The sequence below is a fragment of the Lissotriton vulgaris genome, chromosome 3_1 (assembly GCF_964263255.1).
Source record: "Lissotriton vulgaris chromosome 3_1, aLisVul1.2, whole genome shotgun sequence".
Lineage (NCBI taxonomy): Eukaryota > Metazoa > Chordata > Amphibia > Caudata > Salamandridae > Lissotriton > Lissotriton vulgaris.
In genome coordinates, this window is record NC_141689.1 from 1,787,681,966 (window position 1) to 1,787,703,694 (window position 21,729).

General features: G+C 42.5%; 1 protein-coding gene across 2 annotated transcripts in view; it reads left to right on the plus strand.

The window, feature by feature from the left end:
* PRDM5 (PR/SET domain 5) overlaps positions 1 to 21,729 on the plus strand; it is a 666,844-nt gene that overhangs the window by 243,957 nt on the left and 401,158 nt on the right. For both annotated transcript variants that reach the window (XM_086962221.1, XM_086962220.1), the window contains exons 8-9: positions 2,653 to 2,709; positions 20,811 to 20,890. In XM_086962221.1, coding sequence (XP_086818347.1) covers positions 2,653 to 2,709; positions 20,811 to 20,890 — 137 coding nt within the window. The remainder of the gene's footprint in view (positions 1 to 2,652; positions 2,710 to 20,810; positions 20,891 to 21,729) is intronic.

The following is a 21,729-nucleotide window of genomic DNA, read 5'->3' on the forward strand; positions in this document are numbered from 1 at the left end:
CAGAAACGTAATACCACATTTTCCGACTCCCTCACACCCGACGGCGCTTTCATTAATATTTGTCTACCTTGGCTGCAGACTGTAACATGGGAAGTCTGAGGTGTTCATTTTCTTATGTCACTACTGATGATAGAAGAAAAGTAATGCTGCATCTGAAATGTGCCTGTGAAGCAAATTCTGACCTAGATATTACTGACCAGGTGAACTGTGAAAAAGGCCAGATTTCCTCTTTTATGGGGTGAATAATTGTTCGCCCATCCCTACATTGTACAGGTGAGACATCAAACCTCAGAGTTGGAAGGGGATTCAGCCCTAGTTCCAGAAGTGTTTCTTAATTATCACTTAACTGTCAGTTGCAGTGGCCTCGCCTTAGTTCGGTGAACAGAGAAGCTGGGAAAGCCTGTATATTTCTTTGGCTATAGGTTATCATTAAGTGTGATGGCATTAGTGTTAAATGTAGATCTATGTAGCAGATTTCAAAATGGGTAATGACAATGAAAACCCCATACTTCGAATAACAGGCCGAGCAAACATTATTATTGTTAAAGTTGGAAAATGTTGCAGTTTCATCAATGAATGAATTTTAATTTCCCATTTGAGTGAAATTACGTGTCTCCAATGCATAGATGCAAGAAATCAGATTCTTGGAGTTCAGCCAATCCGTGACATTGGCAATTGCTTTCCAAAGCAGCTGATAACAATGTTTACTGAAATTCGTGAATTGGAGGGCATAGCCTACAATCCAGCCTGCAAACACGTCTCATTCGAAAGTCCTGTGGATATGCTTGATAAAAATTACCCTTGCAATTCATTATTTTTATTTCTGTAGGTTTTTATGGTACTAACAATCAATCAGGAGAAAGTAGGATCTTATCTCTTCATAATCCAATTTAGCGATGACACAATGAGAACAATTGATTTATGTTTAAATACTGGAGATGCGTTTGTTCTCACATTATTTTATTTCTCATTATTTACTGAATATTGAAATTCATTCATTTATTTTTGTATACATGTTTTTAATTTATATGGCTCTTCATTCATTGTTTTTTATGTTTGTAAGTTATTTGTTCGGTATGCTGATCTGCCAGTTGAGAAATTCCAGCCATGAAGTAAAAAAGTTGATGGCAATATTTTTATGCTATGTTTTCCAGATCAGCAATTCTTTACCTAGGATTCACAGACCCCTGGTGGTCCACAACGACTATTCATGGGGTCCACAGCTGTTTAGTACATTAAATATTATTAGCAGATTAATTGTTTATACTGAAATGAGCAACATGGAACATTTCATAGCACCTTTTAAATGTAGAGAAATTCGAAACCGGAGGCTAAAAATGAAGTTGACATCCTTAGTTTGATTATTTAAGAACCAAGCAAGTACAGCAAACAGAATCTAGCATGGATGATTGGTGCACTCAATTGAAGCACTGGTTTTTGATAACAAACAAGAGAGAATGGTGTAGGAGTAAAAATGACATGGTTTATTTTGTGTTTTTGAATTACATAAAAAAAATGGCTGTTTGCATTTTTGTTCGATGTATATCATTTTTTTGTATATTGTTTTGAGGTACAAATTATCAAAGTTGCTTAGGCTGTGGTCCCTGGCTTCCAGTAGTGAGTCATTGGGGATTCCCAGAAGTGTAAAATTAAAAAACTGCTATTCAAGATGATTGATATCTTTTAATAGATTTGAGTAAGTGAATATGAGTTTCGAATTTGATGTGCTTCCTTTATGCTGTCTTTCTTACAACCAGCGGTCAATTTACCCTACTGTTTTTAAAAGAAATATTGCTCTCGGAGAAGCTTACATACTGATGGAAATTGCTTCTTTTCTGTTGAAACAAAGCACCTCCCAATACTTACTTCTATCACATGCCTCCAGGTATCTACCTCTATCACTTTCCTTTCTACCCCATGGGATAGCATACCATTGTCTCTGCATTTTGCTGCGATGTTATCACACTGATCATAGCATATGTGTTTTAATGCCAACAATTACTCACAAATCCGTTTATGAGTTACTTGGATTTTTGTGACAGACACGGATCTCTAGGTTCTTTTCCATATTTGCACTTGTCAACCAGATCCTGTATGTTAAAGGCTTTTTAGGTTATTGTTCTTTATTATGAGATATCGAGTATCAAATCACATACATACCACTAATGCTTCAAGTTGAACACTAACACATGAGAAATATAATAATTTTCTAAGTTTCCAACCATTTGTTCCTAAGAACAAGTTCCTAAGAACGGCCAGTCCGGGCCAGAACGGCCCGGACTGGCCGTTGCGGGCACCGGGCAATCCCCCGGTGGGCCGCATGGTTGGGGGCCGGTTTTGGCACCCTCGGGGGCCGTTTTTGTTACAGGGCCGTTATGCTGCAAAAACGGCCCTGTAACAAAAACGGCCGAAAACCGGCCCTGGCACAGAGCGCGGTCGCACCTCTCCCCCTCCCCTCTCCTCCCGGAGGGGGCAGGGGGGCCGGCCGAGCACTTTGCCAGGGCCGGTTCTGGTTCCCAGTCCGGCCCTGCCTAAGAAGGACAGTGTGCATAAGTCAAAAACCTAACGCAGGCAGCAGCATGTTAATTGCATATTCTACTTTGTATTTTATATGGAAGTCGTCTGACACTTTTTATTCTACCTGTATTTCAGATCACCAAAACAGCAGCAATGGAAATATTATTCGGGGTCAGTTAAACAGTATTTCGGGTAAGTGCTGTTCCCACCTAAAAATATAAAACCTTTGTTACCAAATGGCAGAAATGTGTTAACACCCAATGTAAAAAACGGTTTTATGATTATTCCGTGCTTGACAATTTTCTGAAGCAACAAGATCTTAAAATCTCATTTAGTTATTGAGCCTTTTGTGTGTATCGCGTCCCTTAGCCTGCTTTATTGACCCACACCACTTCTTAGAATCTATGCATTTGTGGATTCATACATTTTTTGTGCTTATATGGTATTTGTGTTACTCCACTTATGCACTGAGTAAACCCCTCAAATGTTTCTTTCCTATCTAGTGTGTGTTTCTCTTTTTGGTGATTTTCTAACCTCTTCATTTGAACATCAGGGAATGACCCAACCCCTATGAAAATTATTTTATGTTTCAGTTAAGATACGTTTTTGATTCATTATATGGATTTCCTTTTAGGTCGGGCGTTAGCCGAGACCTTTTTATTTTACTATATTTACATGTATTAAATGTTTACTTAAAGGGGCTTTCCGACATCCATCTTCATCCGTTGCTCGGCTATTGTTTCACATTTTGTTCTGCCCATTACAGCATACAGCATGGGCCAGTTGGTGGGTTCAATTCAACCATTAGCTAGCTTCACTGTGAATGATGGCATTCTGCCCTTTTACAAGGAGCACATCCACACACATAGCAGTTGCCATCAGTGCCGTAGCGTACTATGGCAAATGGGTGATTTTAGAAGCCAGAAAATGATTTTTAGATATAGGCGGCACGGCAGCATTCAAAACCAATATAATTCTATAAAATCCATAACAAAGCAAGCTTTGGCAAAGTTAAACGGCTGGCAGCAAAGGCCAGACCTATTGTCTTTGCCAATTCTTGTTTTATAATGTGGACAGCAAAAGTCTTACTAGAATGATACTCAGTTGTTTTCTTATATTGCTCCTCATCCTACACAAGTTGTATTATTAGTTCCTATGAACTGAAATGGATTATTTGAGAATGAGCATGGGCACCAAACCTATGTCAAAACTCAAATGCAATAATCAGTGTATGCTGAATGAATCTGTTTTATCAGGAAGTTCCATGTGGTAGGGGCTTGTGATTAATGGTATATTACATGTTCTGCTTAAGGTAGAGTGTAATTTTCATATTTCATGTGGGTAACCAGAAACCAGGTCCTGAGTAGTGTAAACCTTTTCGCTTTTTGTTCATGGTATTATTAATTATCACTAGTAAAAAAATTCTGTCTGGTGTTCTGTGCTCCTTTTTACGATTCTCCTAGCTCCCTAATGTTTTGGTTGCAATCGTCATATATATTTATATATAACATATCTTTCATGCTTGGGTGCATTTATTACACAAACAGCAGTAGAAAAAAAAAACAATATTTAACAATGAACCGTGGAAGCTGGGAAACATTCAATCATTCCCTGTGAAACACGAGAGTCATTGTTGTAATAGCAGTCCAAGAAACACTCTTTAGGTGTTTACCATTGTCAGGGCATCTAGGATTATGCAGCAAGGTAATCTAAATTATTTTGCTAAGTTATTGATATTATTTGGTAAAAATGCAAATTATGTGGTACATTCTGAGGCAGTGTTAATTTCTTACATTTAAGTCAAAAACCACATTTTTGAGAAAATTAACAAATATGTTGGTAAATTATGTTCAATATGATGCCAATCTATGAAATTACCTTGGCAGTCAAATAACAGTCAATGAGGAAAACACCAGTTTTAGACGTATGGGAGGCAGTGTTTTTCTCTATGTACAAATCCTGTATGCCCCCCCTAACTATTGAAACATATCCGAGGCAGCCATACCAAAGAAAGTCTTTCCACAGTCTGTGAGAAAGGTGATGATAGTTTTTCTCTAAACAGGGTCATAATCTTCTGGACATTAACTCCTATCACCACCTCTCCCCCTTTAACTTAGACTATAAGGTTTTAGGGAAGTGATTGGATAATATGTTTTTGCCTCTTTTGGCAAGAGTAATCCACCTTGAATTGAATGGTTTTATAATGAAGTGGAACATATTCCTTAACATGAGAAGGTGAATTTCATGTCATTGTCTGTCTCCTGAAGGGAGAACACACACCTTTGGGGGCCTACCTGGACAAAGAGAAGGCGTTGATGCATTCAACTGGCCCTAATCAGGAAGTAATGAGGAATCTGGGCAGAGGGCCAGATTTCCCAAAAAGGGTATCAATATTGTACAAAGACCCAATAGCCTGAGTGTAGAAACGTTAGGGGTTTTCCAAGCAATGGGCCATACATTTGGGAACCAGACAGGGATGCACCCTGTCTCCTATACTGTTGGTCATGGAGCCTCTAGCCTGTATATTATGTATATTATGTCATATATTATGTTACAGAGGCCTGCAGTGAGGGATACGACTGTGAAATCATTATTTTATTGAATGTGGACCATGCTCTGTTGTACTTGTGTGAGGGAAATTTAGTTTGAATGATGTGATGTGCTAACTGGGCGAGTTCGGCATGATGTCACGATTGAGGTTGTAAACTGGTCAAAATGTTGCAGTTTTACGCTTCACCATTTTCCGAGGCCCAAAGCTGAGCAGACACCTGCCAGACTTGAACGGAGGTTCAATACCTTTAAGCCTTTGGCCGTTCATAATTAACACTGTTTGAATACCTTATTAGGAGTAACCTAGGTTTGTGATCACCTCAACGTGATAACTGTTTCCATTCTGAAACAACTTGCAGTTGTCCTGGATGGACAAGGAGGCAATAGCTAAAATGCCAGTGCTACCCATATTGTTCTACTTTTTCACAGCCCTGCCCATCGTGCTAAGTTGAGCCTTTTTCTCAAACTACAGGTGGTACTGGCAGGATTGATCTAGTGAACAGGCAGAATGTGTGTGGCTATTAGCAAGGTACAATAGTCCACACACATGGGAGGGTGGGAGCCCACACTACTAATCTTATTATCCAGCTGGACAATTGCAGTGGCTAAATAAGTAAATTACCACCCACAGCAACTTAGAGAGGGACTACCTACAGGCAGTAATACCCAATTACACATATTAAGTGGGTTGCTGGGTTCCCTGTGACCACCATCTACCTTTCCGATAATGCTACAGGTGGGTAGGGACTGTTGGCAATGATACAAGAAGTTACTGAAGGGAGCTACGCCATAGTCACTGGCTATCCTGTTGTGGTGTTTGCCAACATTCCAAGCGATACCAAGAATGCATTACAGTAGACTATGGCTAGAAGCAGGTCTCACAACGTTGGGAGATGTACATGAACTGCTCTTCACATTTGGGAGATGTTTCAGGTAGCCAGGGTCCACATACAAAGCACTCATCAGATCTCTCTCATGGACATGCTGGTTGGAGGAGACGAAAACTCAATTTTTTGTTTCACTTATTACTTTGGTGCAGTTTGACGAATCTTCACTAAACTTTCGATAATACAAGTTCATCCACCTCAGCTCCTTCCTTGCAAGTTTCAGGGTGATCCCTCAAGCTGGTTAGATAGTCACTTTTTCAAAATATTTTTGGAGAGGATCTGATTTTGTAATGTACTACTGAGCATTGGAGAAGGAAAATTTGTCTTATCATGGAATGTGCCTCTGGAGCTTTTGATGTCTATCATCTCTTTGAGACTGTTGCAGACACTGGCCAAGCTGTATAAATGAGCTAAAGGTGTTACTACTGAAGGGGATTTCGTTGAAGAATGATATAATTACTACTCAATAAAGTCATTGGGTTTGCATGGATCATATGTGTATCCTGTTCCGCAGGGTTACTGATTCAATTAATAACCATCCTTGATGTAGGAACAAGAAAGAAGAAAGAAAAATACTCTTTATTCAACCTAAATGAGGTAATAAAAGAAAACACAGAATTAATACTGTACAATTTAAAAAACATATTATAAAATTCTTTAACAATAAAAACACCCTTAATGAGACAGCTGATATATCGATTCATTGGTTTACCCCTGTAGGGACATGCATAATTGTACATCTGCTGCTGTATTGTATTGAGGATAGCTGTGCCATTTGAATTGCAGTGATAGTTAAGCACTCCTTGATCCAAGGCTTCAATTTCACCAACGTATTGAAATCTACTGCAGGAATGCACAAAGGCCACACATCCATTGCTCGAGCATGGCTACATTTAAACTTTGGTTGTCAATATATGTGCGTAAAGTTGTAAATACCATCGAAGCATAGTTTTGGAAGCACACATTCAAATATGATCCTACACATTACTATTGTGCATCAATATTTGTATATAGTTTAGTGAAATTAGATCTGGATTAGAGCAAATTAACCTTCATAAATCCAAGTATTTTAAATTCATCACTTTGTCTTTTTATAAAAGAAAATATGCCAGCCTTTGAAGCTTGTCTCAAAGAGTCTGGTTCAGCTGTATTTTGTTTTCCCCGCTGTAGACATGAAGGCTAGACAATGCACAGCAATGTACATATAAATTAAACTACCATAAACAATTGTCTTGATAATTTAACGATAATGGTTCTCATAAAATGTCCAGCTAAATCAGCACATTTCTTTTTTGTGTAAGTGGACCTGTGATTGCTGTAGAATGCTTGAATATAAGCAATTCCAGTTGTTTGCAGGATTTCTAAGTCTGTGGCTTACACTTTATGTTATGCTAGAGAAAAGTATGATATCAGAGAGAAGTGGATCACATCATGTTTCATGCAGTGAAAGCATTTGTGGAAATATACCAGCAAAGAGATTATGATGGCAGGCTCTGCCTTGTACTTTGAGCAGCTGGAAACAGATGAAGAGACATCCCAGTCATGGGAACTGCTGCTCATTTCTTTATCTAGTAAATGTTCCTAATTGTTTGGATGGGATAATAGGACCAAATGTATAATTCTACAAAAATACGAATAATGATATCCCAACTGACCCAATCAAACTCTTTTTGGCAGCTAGAAAGGTGCTCATTATGAAGCCTGCTCTATTGCTGTAGACGTTGTTAATGTTGTAACAGTATACTGAAAATCTTCTTATGAAATCCGTCTGCGCCAATAGGACATAACATATTTCCCAAGCTTGTATTTAAAGGTGTTTTACTCAGGTTTGATTAATGATGTAAGTCAATATTTTATACTCAAACAAGATAATTTCACACTTTTACTTATTAAGTGTTAGACTAATGTGCACAGATGAGGTCCAAAGTGGTAGGAACTCTCACAAAATATTACAGTCTATCACTGTTTTCTGGTTAGGATTCTTCAATGACCTTGGATATGTAAAAGTTGTTTTTGACTAAGTTAGAAACATGTGGCCTAGGTATCACTCTACAGGTATAAAATAATAACTTTCCTTAGAAGAAAGTGTGTTGTTAGTGAATGGGAAATGTAAATAATGCACTTTTGCCACTGATTTCAAGGTTGCCTGGCTGATGAGGGGTGTTACCCTGAAACCGGTCCTAGGATACTTGTTTCTGGTCCAGGGAAGACCTGGCTTAGCAGTTCAGGCTGGACTGTTCCCATGAGGCACAGGGTCAAGATTGATTTGCATATAGCTGGGTCTGAACTGGTGTGACGAAGTGAGCTACAGTACAATGATGGATTCTATCCAGATCTGGGACTGGGGTTGAGTGTCAGAAAAGTTTTGGCACTCCGTCCATCATCACCTTGTGTTTGCTTTGTTCGCCCTAAGTTGGTAGGGCATGCCCAGATGTGGGTCTCTTGCTCACTTTGCCACTGAATTCAATTTAGCATAGCTGATGAGGGGTGTTACCCCGAAACTGGTTTTAGGATGCCAGTTTCCGGTACAGGGAAGACCTGGTTTGGCAGTTCGGGTTGGACTGTTCCCAGGAGGCACAGGGTCAAGACTGATTTGCAATATAGCTGGGTCTCAACTCGGGTGGTGAAGTGGGCTAAAGAACAATGATGGACTCAACCCAGATCTGTGACTGGGGATGAGTGTCTGAAACATTTCTGTGCTCCGTCCAGCATCTCCTTGTGTTTGCTTTGTTCGCCCTAAGTTGGAAGGGTATGCCAAGACGTGGGTCCCTTACTCACGTTGCCACTGGATTCAAGTTAGCCTGACTGTTGAGGGGTTTCACCCCGAAACCGGTCCCAGGATGCTTGTTTTTTGTCCAGGGAAGACGTGGCTTGGAAGTTCGGGCTGGACTTTTCCCGTGAGGCACAGGGTCAAGACTGATTTGCATACAGCTGGGTATGAATTGGGGTGGTGAAGTGAGCTAAGGAACGATGATGGATTCAACCCAGATCTGTGACTAGGGGTGAGTGTGTGAAAGGTTTCAGTGCTCCATCCATCATCTCCTTGTGTTTGCTACATTTTAAATAAACACATAGACTTGCACCTGGGCAAAGGAGGTAGTGAATCAACAAAGTGTGTGTGTTATTTTAATACAGAAAATCCATCTACTTCCTATTGGAATCCATGATCCCTTTGGTTTTTTTCTGAGCATTTGTGTTTTTGACCTCCACTTAGCCTTTCACTTGTATATGTTTTACCAATTGCTCATATGTTTTATGAAAATGATGTACATGTTATGTTAATATGGGTTTCCTTTACCAGCTGTGCATTGATGCGTATTGGCACAGATTTGTCTCTAGCTCATGTTTTGTGTAAGCAACTCACACCATGCCTGGCTTCTGGAATTAAAGTGGACAGACATGCGTTTTGGATTTTTGTAAGGCACATGCCATGTGAATTCCTTCTTATGTCACTGTCAAATGAGTGAAGGGCATGTCAGTTTTTAGGAATGCCAATTGGTCATTTTAGGAGCCAGAAATGTCACTATATCAATGATAAGAATGTTCCTCTTTAACAACAGGCTTAGTGCTGCTCTTAGAGTATGGTTGGAATACAGACTTAGTTTTCCTGTTCTTTAACCCCTTCGATGCTCATGACGGAACGGTTCCGTCATGAGCATCGGTCGAGCTGTGCTCATGACGGAACCGTTCCGTCATGACCACACCCATTTGTATGGGGGCGCACCGGAGGGGAATCGAGGGAGCATGGATGAGGTTAACATGATCACACAAATAGCGGACAACATATAATGCTACATTAAGGCCTTGGGTCCTGCTCTTCTAAGGGCACTCAAGCCCCTGTAGATCAGTGCCTGCCAGCTGTAAACTATGTACCTATTTCCTGACGGAAAGAGTAGACTTTATCAAGAATCTGAGTGGCCATTAAGGGTAACCAGAATACAAGTTCCCAAATGCTCTGAGGGTTTGGCTCTGGATCTGTGCTTGAAGCAAAAAAAAGAGCTGGTGATTGGGGATCAGCCGTTGGCTTTAGAACAAGCATCAGTTTTTCAGCACTGTTAAAGAAACTCTGAAGATGGCCGCCTGGTAGGAGCTCCCTGAAGGAGCTCCCTGTGCTTGGGATCCCTCAACCGGGTATATCCCTGTTAGCAGCAGCCTTCGACCTCCCCAGGAACAGGAGCAATGTTTTGGACACCGTTGTGACTCGCCAGCGTCAACAGAGAAGTCCCTGCAGGAACGGAGTGCTGTGAAAGCCTGAGACGCGGAACAACAGCAGAGGAACCCAAGGGACAGCGTTAGGCGGAGTGAGGCTCGGGTCGGTGGTAATCGACACCCGATATCCTCCACAGCCAGCACCGGGGACAGAACAGAACGCACACCGGACCGCCCACCCATACTCCCCCCGAACAGAAGGCAGACGCTGAGATCGGGAGCCAGGGGGTCGCATCTCAGCGGACACCCCGGGACCGAAGGGGGCTGAGGCAACAACAACGGAACACCCGCCCGACTGCAGCAGAGGACGCTGGTCGCAGCACCGGCATCGGCAGGAGGATCACCGAGATCAGCCAGCGGGAGCAAGACGACAACGGAGCCCACCCCTCCCCCCACCCCTTTTGCACCTACCGCCGCAGCAGAGGAATCAGAGCGGGACAGCGGGCACCAGGACCAAAGCGGGAGGAGCACCGGACCCCTTTCACTCCCTCCGGTCCCGACGGCAGCACCGGGACATGACAACGCAACCCCCCCCTCTCCCCCACACACCGCAGCAAAGAAATACGAGCGGTCTGGAGAGCCGGGAGGAACGCTGGACGCCGGTTGCTGGCTCACACGGCGGGGGTCACAAGCGCTCGAAGCGGAGCCGAGAGAGCTAAACACAGCTCAACTTAAAAAAGAGCGAGCGAGGAGCTGTAGGGGCGACAGAACACCGAAGCCTGCCCCCATTGACATTGACATCGGTAGTTTGCTGGCAAATGGATGGGATGCTTCTTTCATTATAATACAGGCTGAGCTCTGGCGTGAGATCAAGTATAATCAGCCACATACATCTACGAAGAGGAAGGAAGCCAATCATGGATTAATGTAGTGCTTCTGTAAAACTCTACTGGCAATATTTACTGAAGCACAAAAACTCAGGTATTTACTTCTCCCACCCACCGGCTCTCTTTTTTGAAAAATCTATCTCTTCTGAAAAATCTAACTCCTTTGTACAAAATGGCTGGGGCCATAAAACTGTAACAATAAATCCCCCCATACCTCTGTCGTCCACGTGGCCCTCAGCTCAGCTCAACTCCCCCACATAGAGATAAGATTCCTCCCAGCTAGCCTTGAGCTCTGTTTGCTTAAACAGAAAGTGGAATCTCTTCCCCTGTGCTCAGAGCAATAGCAGCAAACAGAGGACTATTCTCTCTTTCTCCCAGCCTGCGTAGCAACAAACAAAGGACTACTGGCTTGATCTGAACTATTTGGCGGCCATTTTAGTCTAGTTTCTAGTTTTTATTGGATTATAGTATTTTAGACTAGTAGAACAGATTGCCGGCCTATGTCTGTATTATTATACTCTTACTTATAGTTTTATCATTTGTTTAGGTCAGATTACTACCTCATATTTGAAAGAATGTCTACCTATTATTGTATTATTGCAATATTGCTCAACTAGCCTTTTCTGAATTTTTATACTACACAGACTGCTACCTCATACATGAAAGAGTGTTTGCCATCATTGCATTAGTACACTCTAGCTTTATCTTAAACATTTGTATTGCACAGATTACTACCTTAAATATGACAGAGTGCTTACATACCATTGTAGTACTATACCTATATCAGTATTTTGAACACCTGTATGCACAGATTATTACCTTGTATATTAGGATTCCTCACTAGTGCCACTCTTACTTGTATTTTGAACATTTGTAAATGCACAGATTGCTACCTCACACTATTTGGGTTGACAACCAATGTCACCTTCGATTTTTGAGTTTTGACTCATGTAAATTGTTATATCTGGATCCTTCCTCTATACTCTATCAATATTATCAACTATAGTGCATTAGTGCACTCTCCCATTGTACCCTACCCTTATATATTATATATTATCAGTATTAAGCCTATTTTTACACCTTGTACCTAACAATTTACCGTATGTATTTGCCCTACTGCTCACTCTTACATCCTGGATATGCTGGTTGATTACTAGTGTCACTTTGTAATTTATAACTTATTACTGTGTATCCTACTGTATGCACCTGTTTTTCTACACACATGTTTTTCTACACATTGGTACCACTATAGTGCACTACTGCATCCTCTCATACCCACCTAATCCAGCAACATGGACCCCATCGGCAAACACACATACAAAATCAACTACCCACCATCACTCACCAAAAAAGCCGCCAAACGCTTTAAACACAACTTCCTTAGGTCACACTCGGAAACGCCCTTTGCTGACACCTACTTCTCACCGGTCAATGGATCCCTGAACACCGATATCATCTTCCACACTACACGCAGAGCTCAATGGAGAAAAGCTTTCTTCTCCCTACTCATCGTCTCCTCCACTAGAAAATCCGCTCACAGCCTAACTCTCACCATCCCAAGTCTTTCCAGGCAGAGCCACCATCACTATTTACAATAACAGGATTGTCCTATCACAATCCACAGACAGGAACCTGGAACTGCTAGACAACATGTTCCCCACTTTCAAAGAACACCTTTCCAAGTCACGGACAAACACTCATATCTCCCCCAGTCCCACCAACCATGACCTCACAGCCACATACTCTTCAATCAGGGACACACCTACCACCCCTGACCTCCCATCCCCTACCCACAACCCCACTATCCCAATTCAGCACTCCGTCACAGACACAGATCACTCCCCCTCATACACCGCTCTTTCCCCCGCCCCTTCTACCAACTTGCGGACCTCCACACATACCCTCAACACTCCTATCACACCTACAGCGGGCATTAACACCCCGCTCGCCGCTGACAGCACAGTTCCCACCCATAACACACCTAACTTAGTCCAGCACCAGAATAACACGCATTCCGACAATTCCCCCCCTTTATCCCCCCATTCTCAGTCCTCATTACCCTCCAACCAACTTCGCAGAACGTACCCCCTCTCCTAATTTAACTCCCCCTCCCCTCAACAGGACCATCTCCAATCCCACTTCCCCTCCTACTCTCAGCCCCCACTACCCTCCTTACACCACCACCACGGCTACCAGTCTCCCAGCCTTCACCTTGTCCCCCCCGCCTACCACCAATGCCCCCACCCATAACACCAACTTCCTCCCTACCTCATCCACACCCCTTCCGTCCAAAACCTCTCGCATCCCTAACCCCATCCCGCACACCAACACAACGCAGACCTGCTCGAACACCAGCCCTCCCTCCCACCTGCACACGAATCCCCTGGCCAGCCATTCACCCCTGACTGCCACTCCCACCCCCACCACCTACCCTACGATGGAATACATCACGGCCACCCTCACTCAGATCAAAGAAGACATTCACGCCATCAAAGAACTACTCTCCACACGCCCCATACACCGCCCACCCACCTCCACCCCCCCTCCCAAATTGTCTCCTACTCCGCCGCCGGACCCCCACCCTCATCACGCCCCACACCAGGCGTCAATCCCTGCTCATAGGCGCAGCAACTGCCCTCGTCCCCCGCATCGCCCCTGCAACCCCTCACACATCTACACCTCCCCGCCAAACTTGTCCCCCACCCCTCTGAATAACTCTCGCACCCAGCTATCCCCCAATCTCACATCAATCCCAGCTCTTAATCGCAACAACCGCCCTCGCCGCACCCACAACTCTTCTTCTGACCTCGACACACTCACCCTTCTCCGCTCCTATGACCCAGCCCCCCAAACTCACACAAGCACCCCACACCGCAACATTCCCACGATACACCCAAATCCCCTTAGACCACCCACACTAAACAGCAGATTCTCCATCCCCAATAACCTTAGAAAAGTCCCTCTCTCGCTAGAACCATCTAACACCCTCTACACACCCCGTCTCAAATGCGCTCTTCTCAACTGCAGATCGGCCACGAAACACTCAGCAGCCATTGCTGAGCTCCTCTTATCGCGGGACCTTGACCTAATCATCCTGACTGAAACGTGGCTAACTGAATATTCGACACCCATAATGGACATTCTGGTTCCTCCCAACTACCACATTATCAGGCTCGACAGAACAGGCCAAATAGGTGGCGGAATCTCATGCATATATAGGAACAACCTCTCTGTTCAGAAAGTCAATTCCACATCCCTACCATCACCAACATCCTGGGAATACATCTGCCTCGACATTATTAGTGAGGGCAAACCGATATGCTCTCTTCACAGCATTTACCACCCACCCAGGGACAACCTCACCTTTTCCCAACAAATCATGGATATGATCTCAACCAATTCCGGACGCCAGCTCACCCAAATATACCTTGGTGACTTCAACCTCCATTGGAACGACCGCAACGACGCGGTGGTAAATAGTCTTAAAAATTTCCTCGATGCCCTTAACCTCACCCAAATATGCAACAGCCCGACCCACGAGAAAGGCTCTACCATCGACCTGATCATCTCCAAAGAGGACTCTATCCAACTCGAATCCATCCAACCCTGTGACTGGTCAGATCATCATATTATCACATTCTTTATCAACGAAAAAGTCAAAGTCAACCCGGCGCAACTCTCCAAGCCCAAAGTCTGGAAAAGAGTCTCGAAAAAGCTCAACCCAGGCTCTCTGCCCCTAACAGTTGCAATCTCCTACTCCCTCCTGCAGGCGCCTCGGACGTCCAAACTCTGACGGACCACTATCTCAACACTATGACCTCTATAATTAATGAGGCTGCACCTATGCAGCTAAAAAGAGTCTCTACTAAAATCTCCAAACCATGGTACGACGGGAGTCTCAACGAAGATAGAAGAGACATGCGAATGGCAGAACGGGCCTGGAGATCAGCCCCCTCCGCAATGCACCTAAAGGAGTTGAAGAAAAAGAGAAACGCCTACTTCAGAAAAATAAAACGCTCAAAATCGGACTTCTTCAGCCTCCAACTTAACCAAGCAAAAAACCGCCCGAGAAAACTGTTTGAGCTAATCAAATCGCAATCCAAGGAACAACCACAACCACTCAACACTGGTCGTGAGGCACCCTCCTGTGAAGACTTCGCTGCTTTCTTTATCCAAAAAACTGACAAAATAAAAAGCGATCTCCTCATTGACGCAAGCCTCTACTCCAAACCCAAATGCCTAGCACCCGCTGAACCAAAAAACAATGCTACATGGTCAACCTTTGACACATACTCGGAAGAAGAAATTGGCAAATTACTCAGCACCCTGAAACCATCCAATCACCTCACGGACCCCCTCCCTGCCTTCGCAGTAAAAGACTTTACCCCTTTGCTTCTCCCTCTCTGGACTAAAATCATCAACAGCTCTCTCCAACAAGGAAGCATACCTGACTCCCTCAAAGTTGGTCAGGTCACACCTCTACTAAAGAAACCAACAGCCGACCCCTCTGACCTCAACAATTACCGTCCCATCACCAATATCCCCACTCTCGCCAAACTGCTGGAAAAATGCGCACAACTACAATTGACTAAACACATTGAGCAATTCGATCTCCTCAACCCTCACCAGTCAGGCTTCCGAGCAGGACACAGCACAGAAACTGCTATGACTCACATAATTGACAACGCACTTCAAATGCTAGACCAAAACGACACCTGCCTCCTCATCCTTCTTGATCTCTCCTCAGCATTCGACACCGTTAAACATGAGAATCTACTAGAACTACTAAACACAAGAATGGGCTTATCTGGAACTGTCCTCAAATGGTTCACTTCCTTTCTGCACAACAGGTCACAGAAATTCAAGAGCAACAACCTGATGTCTTCGCCAATACCTGTAACGCTAGGCGTCCCCCAAGGATCCTCTCTATCCCCAACTTTGTTCAACCTAGTCATGGAACCTCTCACCACCTTGCTACAAGCATCCAATGTACACTTTCACATGTACGCCGATGACACCCAACTTTACCTCAAATTACAATCACCCAATGACATCCTGCTCCTGAACTCAACGATCAGATGCACCCAATCCTGGCTTGCCCACAATCACCTCAAACTCAATGCCCTGAAAACAGAGTTCCTTCTGATCTCACCTCCAGCGAAGATATCCACCACTCAACATTGGCTTAAACTCCTAACCGCACTCAATGTCCAACCCACCATCGTGGACTCAGCAAAATCTTTAGGCATAACACTCTACACCAATCTCAACATGCAGCAACATATCAGCCAGGCAACAAAGGGAGCGAACTTCCAGATCAATACTCTGAGGAAACTTAAACCCTACCTCCCAGCCAAAGACTTCCAAACTGCGGTACAAGCACTAGTCATCCCACGAATTGAATACGGCAGCACCGCCCTCTGCGGACTCCCACTAACTACAACCGCACCACTAAAAGCGTCTCTAAATGCTGCAGCGAGACTCATCACTGGGTCAAAAAAGCACTCCCACATTACCCCTGACTTGAAGTCCCTGAATTGGCTGCCTTTTGAAGCCAGAATACATCTGAAAATCGCCTGCATGACACACAAGGCGGTACACCTAAACTCACCCGGCTACCTTGCTCAGAAATTGACAATCTCTGGGGGAATCAGAAACACGAGAGGCACAAACAATCTTCTGCTGAAACCTCGAAGATTCCAGAAGGAAAAAACATACAAGCGCTCCTTCTCAGGAATGGCGCCTAGGATTTGTAACTCACTCCCTTCCGAAACCAGGCTTATCTCCTCCACTACACTCTTTAAAAAAGAAGTAAAAGCTATCCTCATGGCTAAATACACTTGATCTACTATCTCGAACCCTATTAACACCCTGCACTGATCTGTATTACTTGCTTGACCCCTTTACTTATTTGTATGAGTTGTCTTATCACTCACATGATTGGCTTTGCAGCCACCTATTTGTATTATTTGTACTGTATGATCTACTGATTTACCTATTTGACTTTGTTCCCTCATGTACCCTTCTGTACTGTGTGATCTATTGATTTACCTATTTGACTTTGTTCCCTCATGTACCCTTCTATGTAAAGCGCTCTGATATCTGCGAAGATCTTGTTCGCGCTATATAAAATTTGAAAATAAATAAAATAAATAACACTGTTTCAAAGACATAGAGCCAATTTTGGACTGATCGGCTTGGATCTTTGATTCAAAGCAGACATTGCTTTGTTCCGCCTTGAGGGCTCCTGTCCAGCGCTAGCAGATATGAAAATACTGAGCCCGCTAAAATCTAAAAGGTGACAGGTAAATGCGTCTAAGAGAACACCCACAAAATACATCTCCGTAACATATTGAGAGGGGGAGCTACTACTTTAATTTGATGATTTTGCATTTTTGATCTTTGATAGCTTTTATACAGTCTGAACATTTCCTGCTTGAATACAGTGTGTACATTTTGTATGTTATTAGAGATCCCATCTAATTTGGGCACGGTAACTGGCGGTAACATCATAATAACGCCTTACCATTGATTTTGATGCAATCGTCCTGTAAATGACAAATCTGGATGTGCGAATGCTGAGGAACAGGTGAGGAGCAGAATTTGGTGGTATTCTTCTTTCGACGTCAGCTTTTAATTGCAAAGTCTGTACTCATTTCTAATGTCTTCGTTGTAAGCTGCGTCTTAGCTGCGACCTCTGTAGAACATGGGAGCAGCCAAGAGCTCCATCTTTGGCTCCGTGCCTATTCTGAATCTGCATCCCCATAGACAGATCAAGCCTGGGCAGTTTGCATTAAAGAATATGCAGCCTCAAAATACAAATAAACTTTTTATTGCACCGATAAAGTGAGTGCTAATTAAGAAAACCACACCAAGGATTTCTTCCGAATGTCTGTGTTGAGCTTTACTCTTTTAAAAACCAATTAGGGTATACATCCTACTTGCTCTGAAAGCTCCATTGTGGATTGACAGGTTCAAGAACTTTTACAGGACTGTTACGCACCTGTTTCATTACATTGCCAAACCAATATAACGAATGTGATTTAAACCTCAACAAAAAATGGCTGTTTCCTTCAATTCAATTTACAAACGTGTCAAAAGTAGTTGTCCTACTGGTGTTTCAAGTGATTTTTGTCTAATTCAATTAGCTTTTTAATTAGATTATTGGATCCAATACTTTGCTACCAAGAATCCAGTGATACGTAGGTTTCTGTAGAATATCAGCGATTGAGGAATATGTGTTCTGCTTTTCACAATTTCATTGTAAGTTTGAAAGGAAAACAAGATAGTGGCATAATTTGAAAACAGACGTTAATGTAAAATAAAAAAGTTCTCTAATTCCACAAAATAGGATGTAAAATATTATCCATTGAGTTAGAAAACATTGAAAATTGAGTAGGCAAACGAGAAACAAGCATATCTCTTATATCAAATTGATTAAAAACAAAATGATTTCTCTGGTGTAATCATACAGGTTATTCACTCTATGAGGCACACCCAAATAGTGTTAGTTATGCTGAACCTCTTAAGAGCCTACAGAGGGATCTTGTTCAGAGGATGGTGTAATAATAGATGTGTATAGGTAAATCTGTATAATTGACTAAAGATGTTCCCGCAAATGTTTCTGGGTATCCAAAGGAGATTAGAATTTAGAAAGGATTTGCTTGTCGTTTATGCCTTCTGAATTCTACCTCGAATTTTGCAAGTCCACTTCGACAGCTAGTGGACTTTAGACCTGCTGTGGACTGCATGCTAAGGCAACTCCCAACATGCTGGTACAGTGTTCTTTTCGAAATAATGTAGATGTAATGCATACAGGGTAGGGCAGTGTTTTGGATATAAATTAGCTGCTGAAGAGTTATTTTCACAGAGCAGTGATATACATGTGTTCTGAAATTATTTTAGGTAAAGACGAGTAAGGCATTTCCGCTACAAATTCTATATTTCGCTGTATGGGACTGCACGCTACTGCCGGGCTTTTACAAATATAGCCCTTCTCAAAAACCTGATGTACCCAAGGGTACCATATGATGTGTCCGGTGGTACTCGAAGGACTTGAATGAGGAAAGAAGAGCTCTCAGAGCGGTGAAAATCAGATTTCAATCTGGTCTGAGTTGTTCTCATTTTCTTCAACTCTGATGGCCCTTTCATCATTTTCTTCACTAGAAGTCAAGTGAATTTGATGACAAGTCTGTGAACTCACATGCCTTGATTTTGCCTTGTTTTTCTGTATATGGAAATGGGACAGGTGTAAATGCCTGCATGTAGAAACATAATGTAAACATGCTATTGCACCTGCAAATTTTTAAAACAGTGCTCAGGTGCTGGCAAACCCAAAGATCTTGTCTTTGATACCCAGCACCAACCTTTTGCTTTTCCTGTTTCCCCCCAGATTGTCACTGAGCAAACATGTGCATGTATGGCAGACCTGTTGTTGTGGAATTTTGTTTAAAGCAGTGAAAGATGGCCATTGTTTATGTACATGCATGCATGGTGTTCATCTTGTAATGATTTTTTCTAAAGCAAAAGAAAAGATATTGCACGATGGACTCTGTCCGAGCTTGTGCATGCATGGTAGTCATCTTGTAATTAATTATGTTATATTTATTGGAAATCCATTACATGGTGGTAGTCCAGCATAGTCCTGCATGCACAGCAGAAGCATATTAATAAGGTTTTCTAAAATAAAAAAATAATAAATTAGAAAGTCAGTTGCAACATAGGGGCTGTTCTGAATGCATTGTAGCCACTTTGGAATATTTACTCTTCATTTGAATTGTCTGGACAAATCTATTAGGTATGCCAATGCTTGTGACACAATTCAGCAAGCATTGGTAAAGCCCAAAGCACGAGCAGAGCTAGCACCTTGTAGCAGATGGCAGTGGGTGTCAGCAGATGGTAGCTGGGCCACTTCCGTCATTTAGGAAGGTATGGCACAGAAAAAGCGAGGGGATGAGCATAAAGATTTCAGCAGCAGTGGAGAAATGTCTATAGAGGACTATGGAAAGAAACATGTGACTTTCTACGAAATGCCATGGATTTAAGTACAGCCCACTCAGACATTGTCAACAGTCAATGGCGGAGCGGCACTGTACTGTAGGCATGTGTTATTATGTTGAACTGAATTGGTAACATAAAGTCTTGGGCAGCTACAGCTGTCAGTAGGTAAGACATGAGTGTAGTTTCCATTGGTTAAGCAGGTGCAGTTGTACCAGGGCCCAGAGGGCTGACTGGCCCAGTGAACCCGGAGTATTGCTGTTTTTCATAATTCAAAACTTGCAGAGTGCATTTCCTTCCTTGCACTATGGTCTATGAGAACAATGGCTACGCAACTAAGGTAAAACCTAAAAAAGTTTCTCCACCATCAGATATTTATTTTTTCTTGTAAAGAAATCTCTTTGCTTGCGCTCCGTAACATTTAGGCTGTTCCCTTCTTCTTATTAGCCAAAACCGCATGTAATATTTTCATTGGCGGGAGTGCATTTATGAGCAATCTGAGATTGAGAAACAAATTGCAAATTCTTATTGAATACACACAGGCTTGTGGGTATTCCCCAACCTTTAGTAGTGGACCATCCCCCAAACAATGCCCCTATTATTTAAATTGTTCACATGTAAATTCCGCCAGACACCTGAGCACATTCCATTTGAAAGGTAAAATAAACACTTTTGCTTATTCGCTGAATGAGTAGTAGGGTTTCTCCCTTGCAATAATTTTGCTTTGCCAGAAAGGTTGAGAATCATTATCCCAATATTAATTGCAAATGTTTTTCCTGACCCGCCTTAATAAGTTATTGATTGCATTTTGTTTCTTTTTCAGGAAACTCTCGAAAAAGGCTGCAGTGTACTGTGTGTAGTAAGAAATGTTCTTCCTCAGCGAACCTTCGAGAACATCGAAAGGTAAGTTGTGACCACATCAGGCTTTAACATCATCAAAATGTATGAGGATGGATGACTGTATACTACGCAGATGGGAGAATCCCGTGTATGAATGGTAACAACTGCATGTTTTTACCTCTTACATTAAGGTTAAATCATTCAATACAGAGAGAGTGTCATAGCTGGATTAAACGAATGCCAGGTTTCAAAATATCTACTGCAATATATGGTTTCTTCCATTAAATATATTATTTGCTCACATCATTAAATAAACAAAAACTAAAAAACTAAGGTCTGCAGCACACTGTTGACGTCATCAATGATGTAATTTCACATGTCATCTGGAATGTCATCATTTATGTCATTTAACCAGTAATGAGTGATGATATATGTGAGAGGTCATAGGTCATAAGCAGTGCATGATGGGACCGAATGTATGGTTATTTTATATAACCAAGAAAATGTTTGCTGAAACAGCAACACACGTTAACTGTGTTCTTTTGTGATATATATGAATCTATATATCTAAATTTAGCTATCTATCAATCTGATAGTCATTTTGTTTGAACATGTTATTGACTAAGATGTGTACTGTGCATGGCGGGCAAGTGAGTTATGGTGAGCTTTGTGTGCTGCACTACAAAGCGTCTGAATTTCAGGGCTTTTTTCATTTTGTGTGGTGGAACTTTAGCTAACTTTTATCCATGTTCTATAGTGAAATTCATGGTACTTCTAATAATTACTATGTTCAGATGCCATGTACTCATTCTGTGCTCTGCACTCCTTCAGCCAGGCTCTACGCCCATTTCCATACAGCTGTGCATAGCGGAGGTTGCTCGCAGGGTCTCCCTGTCATTGTC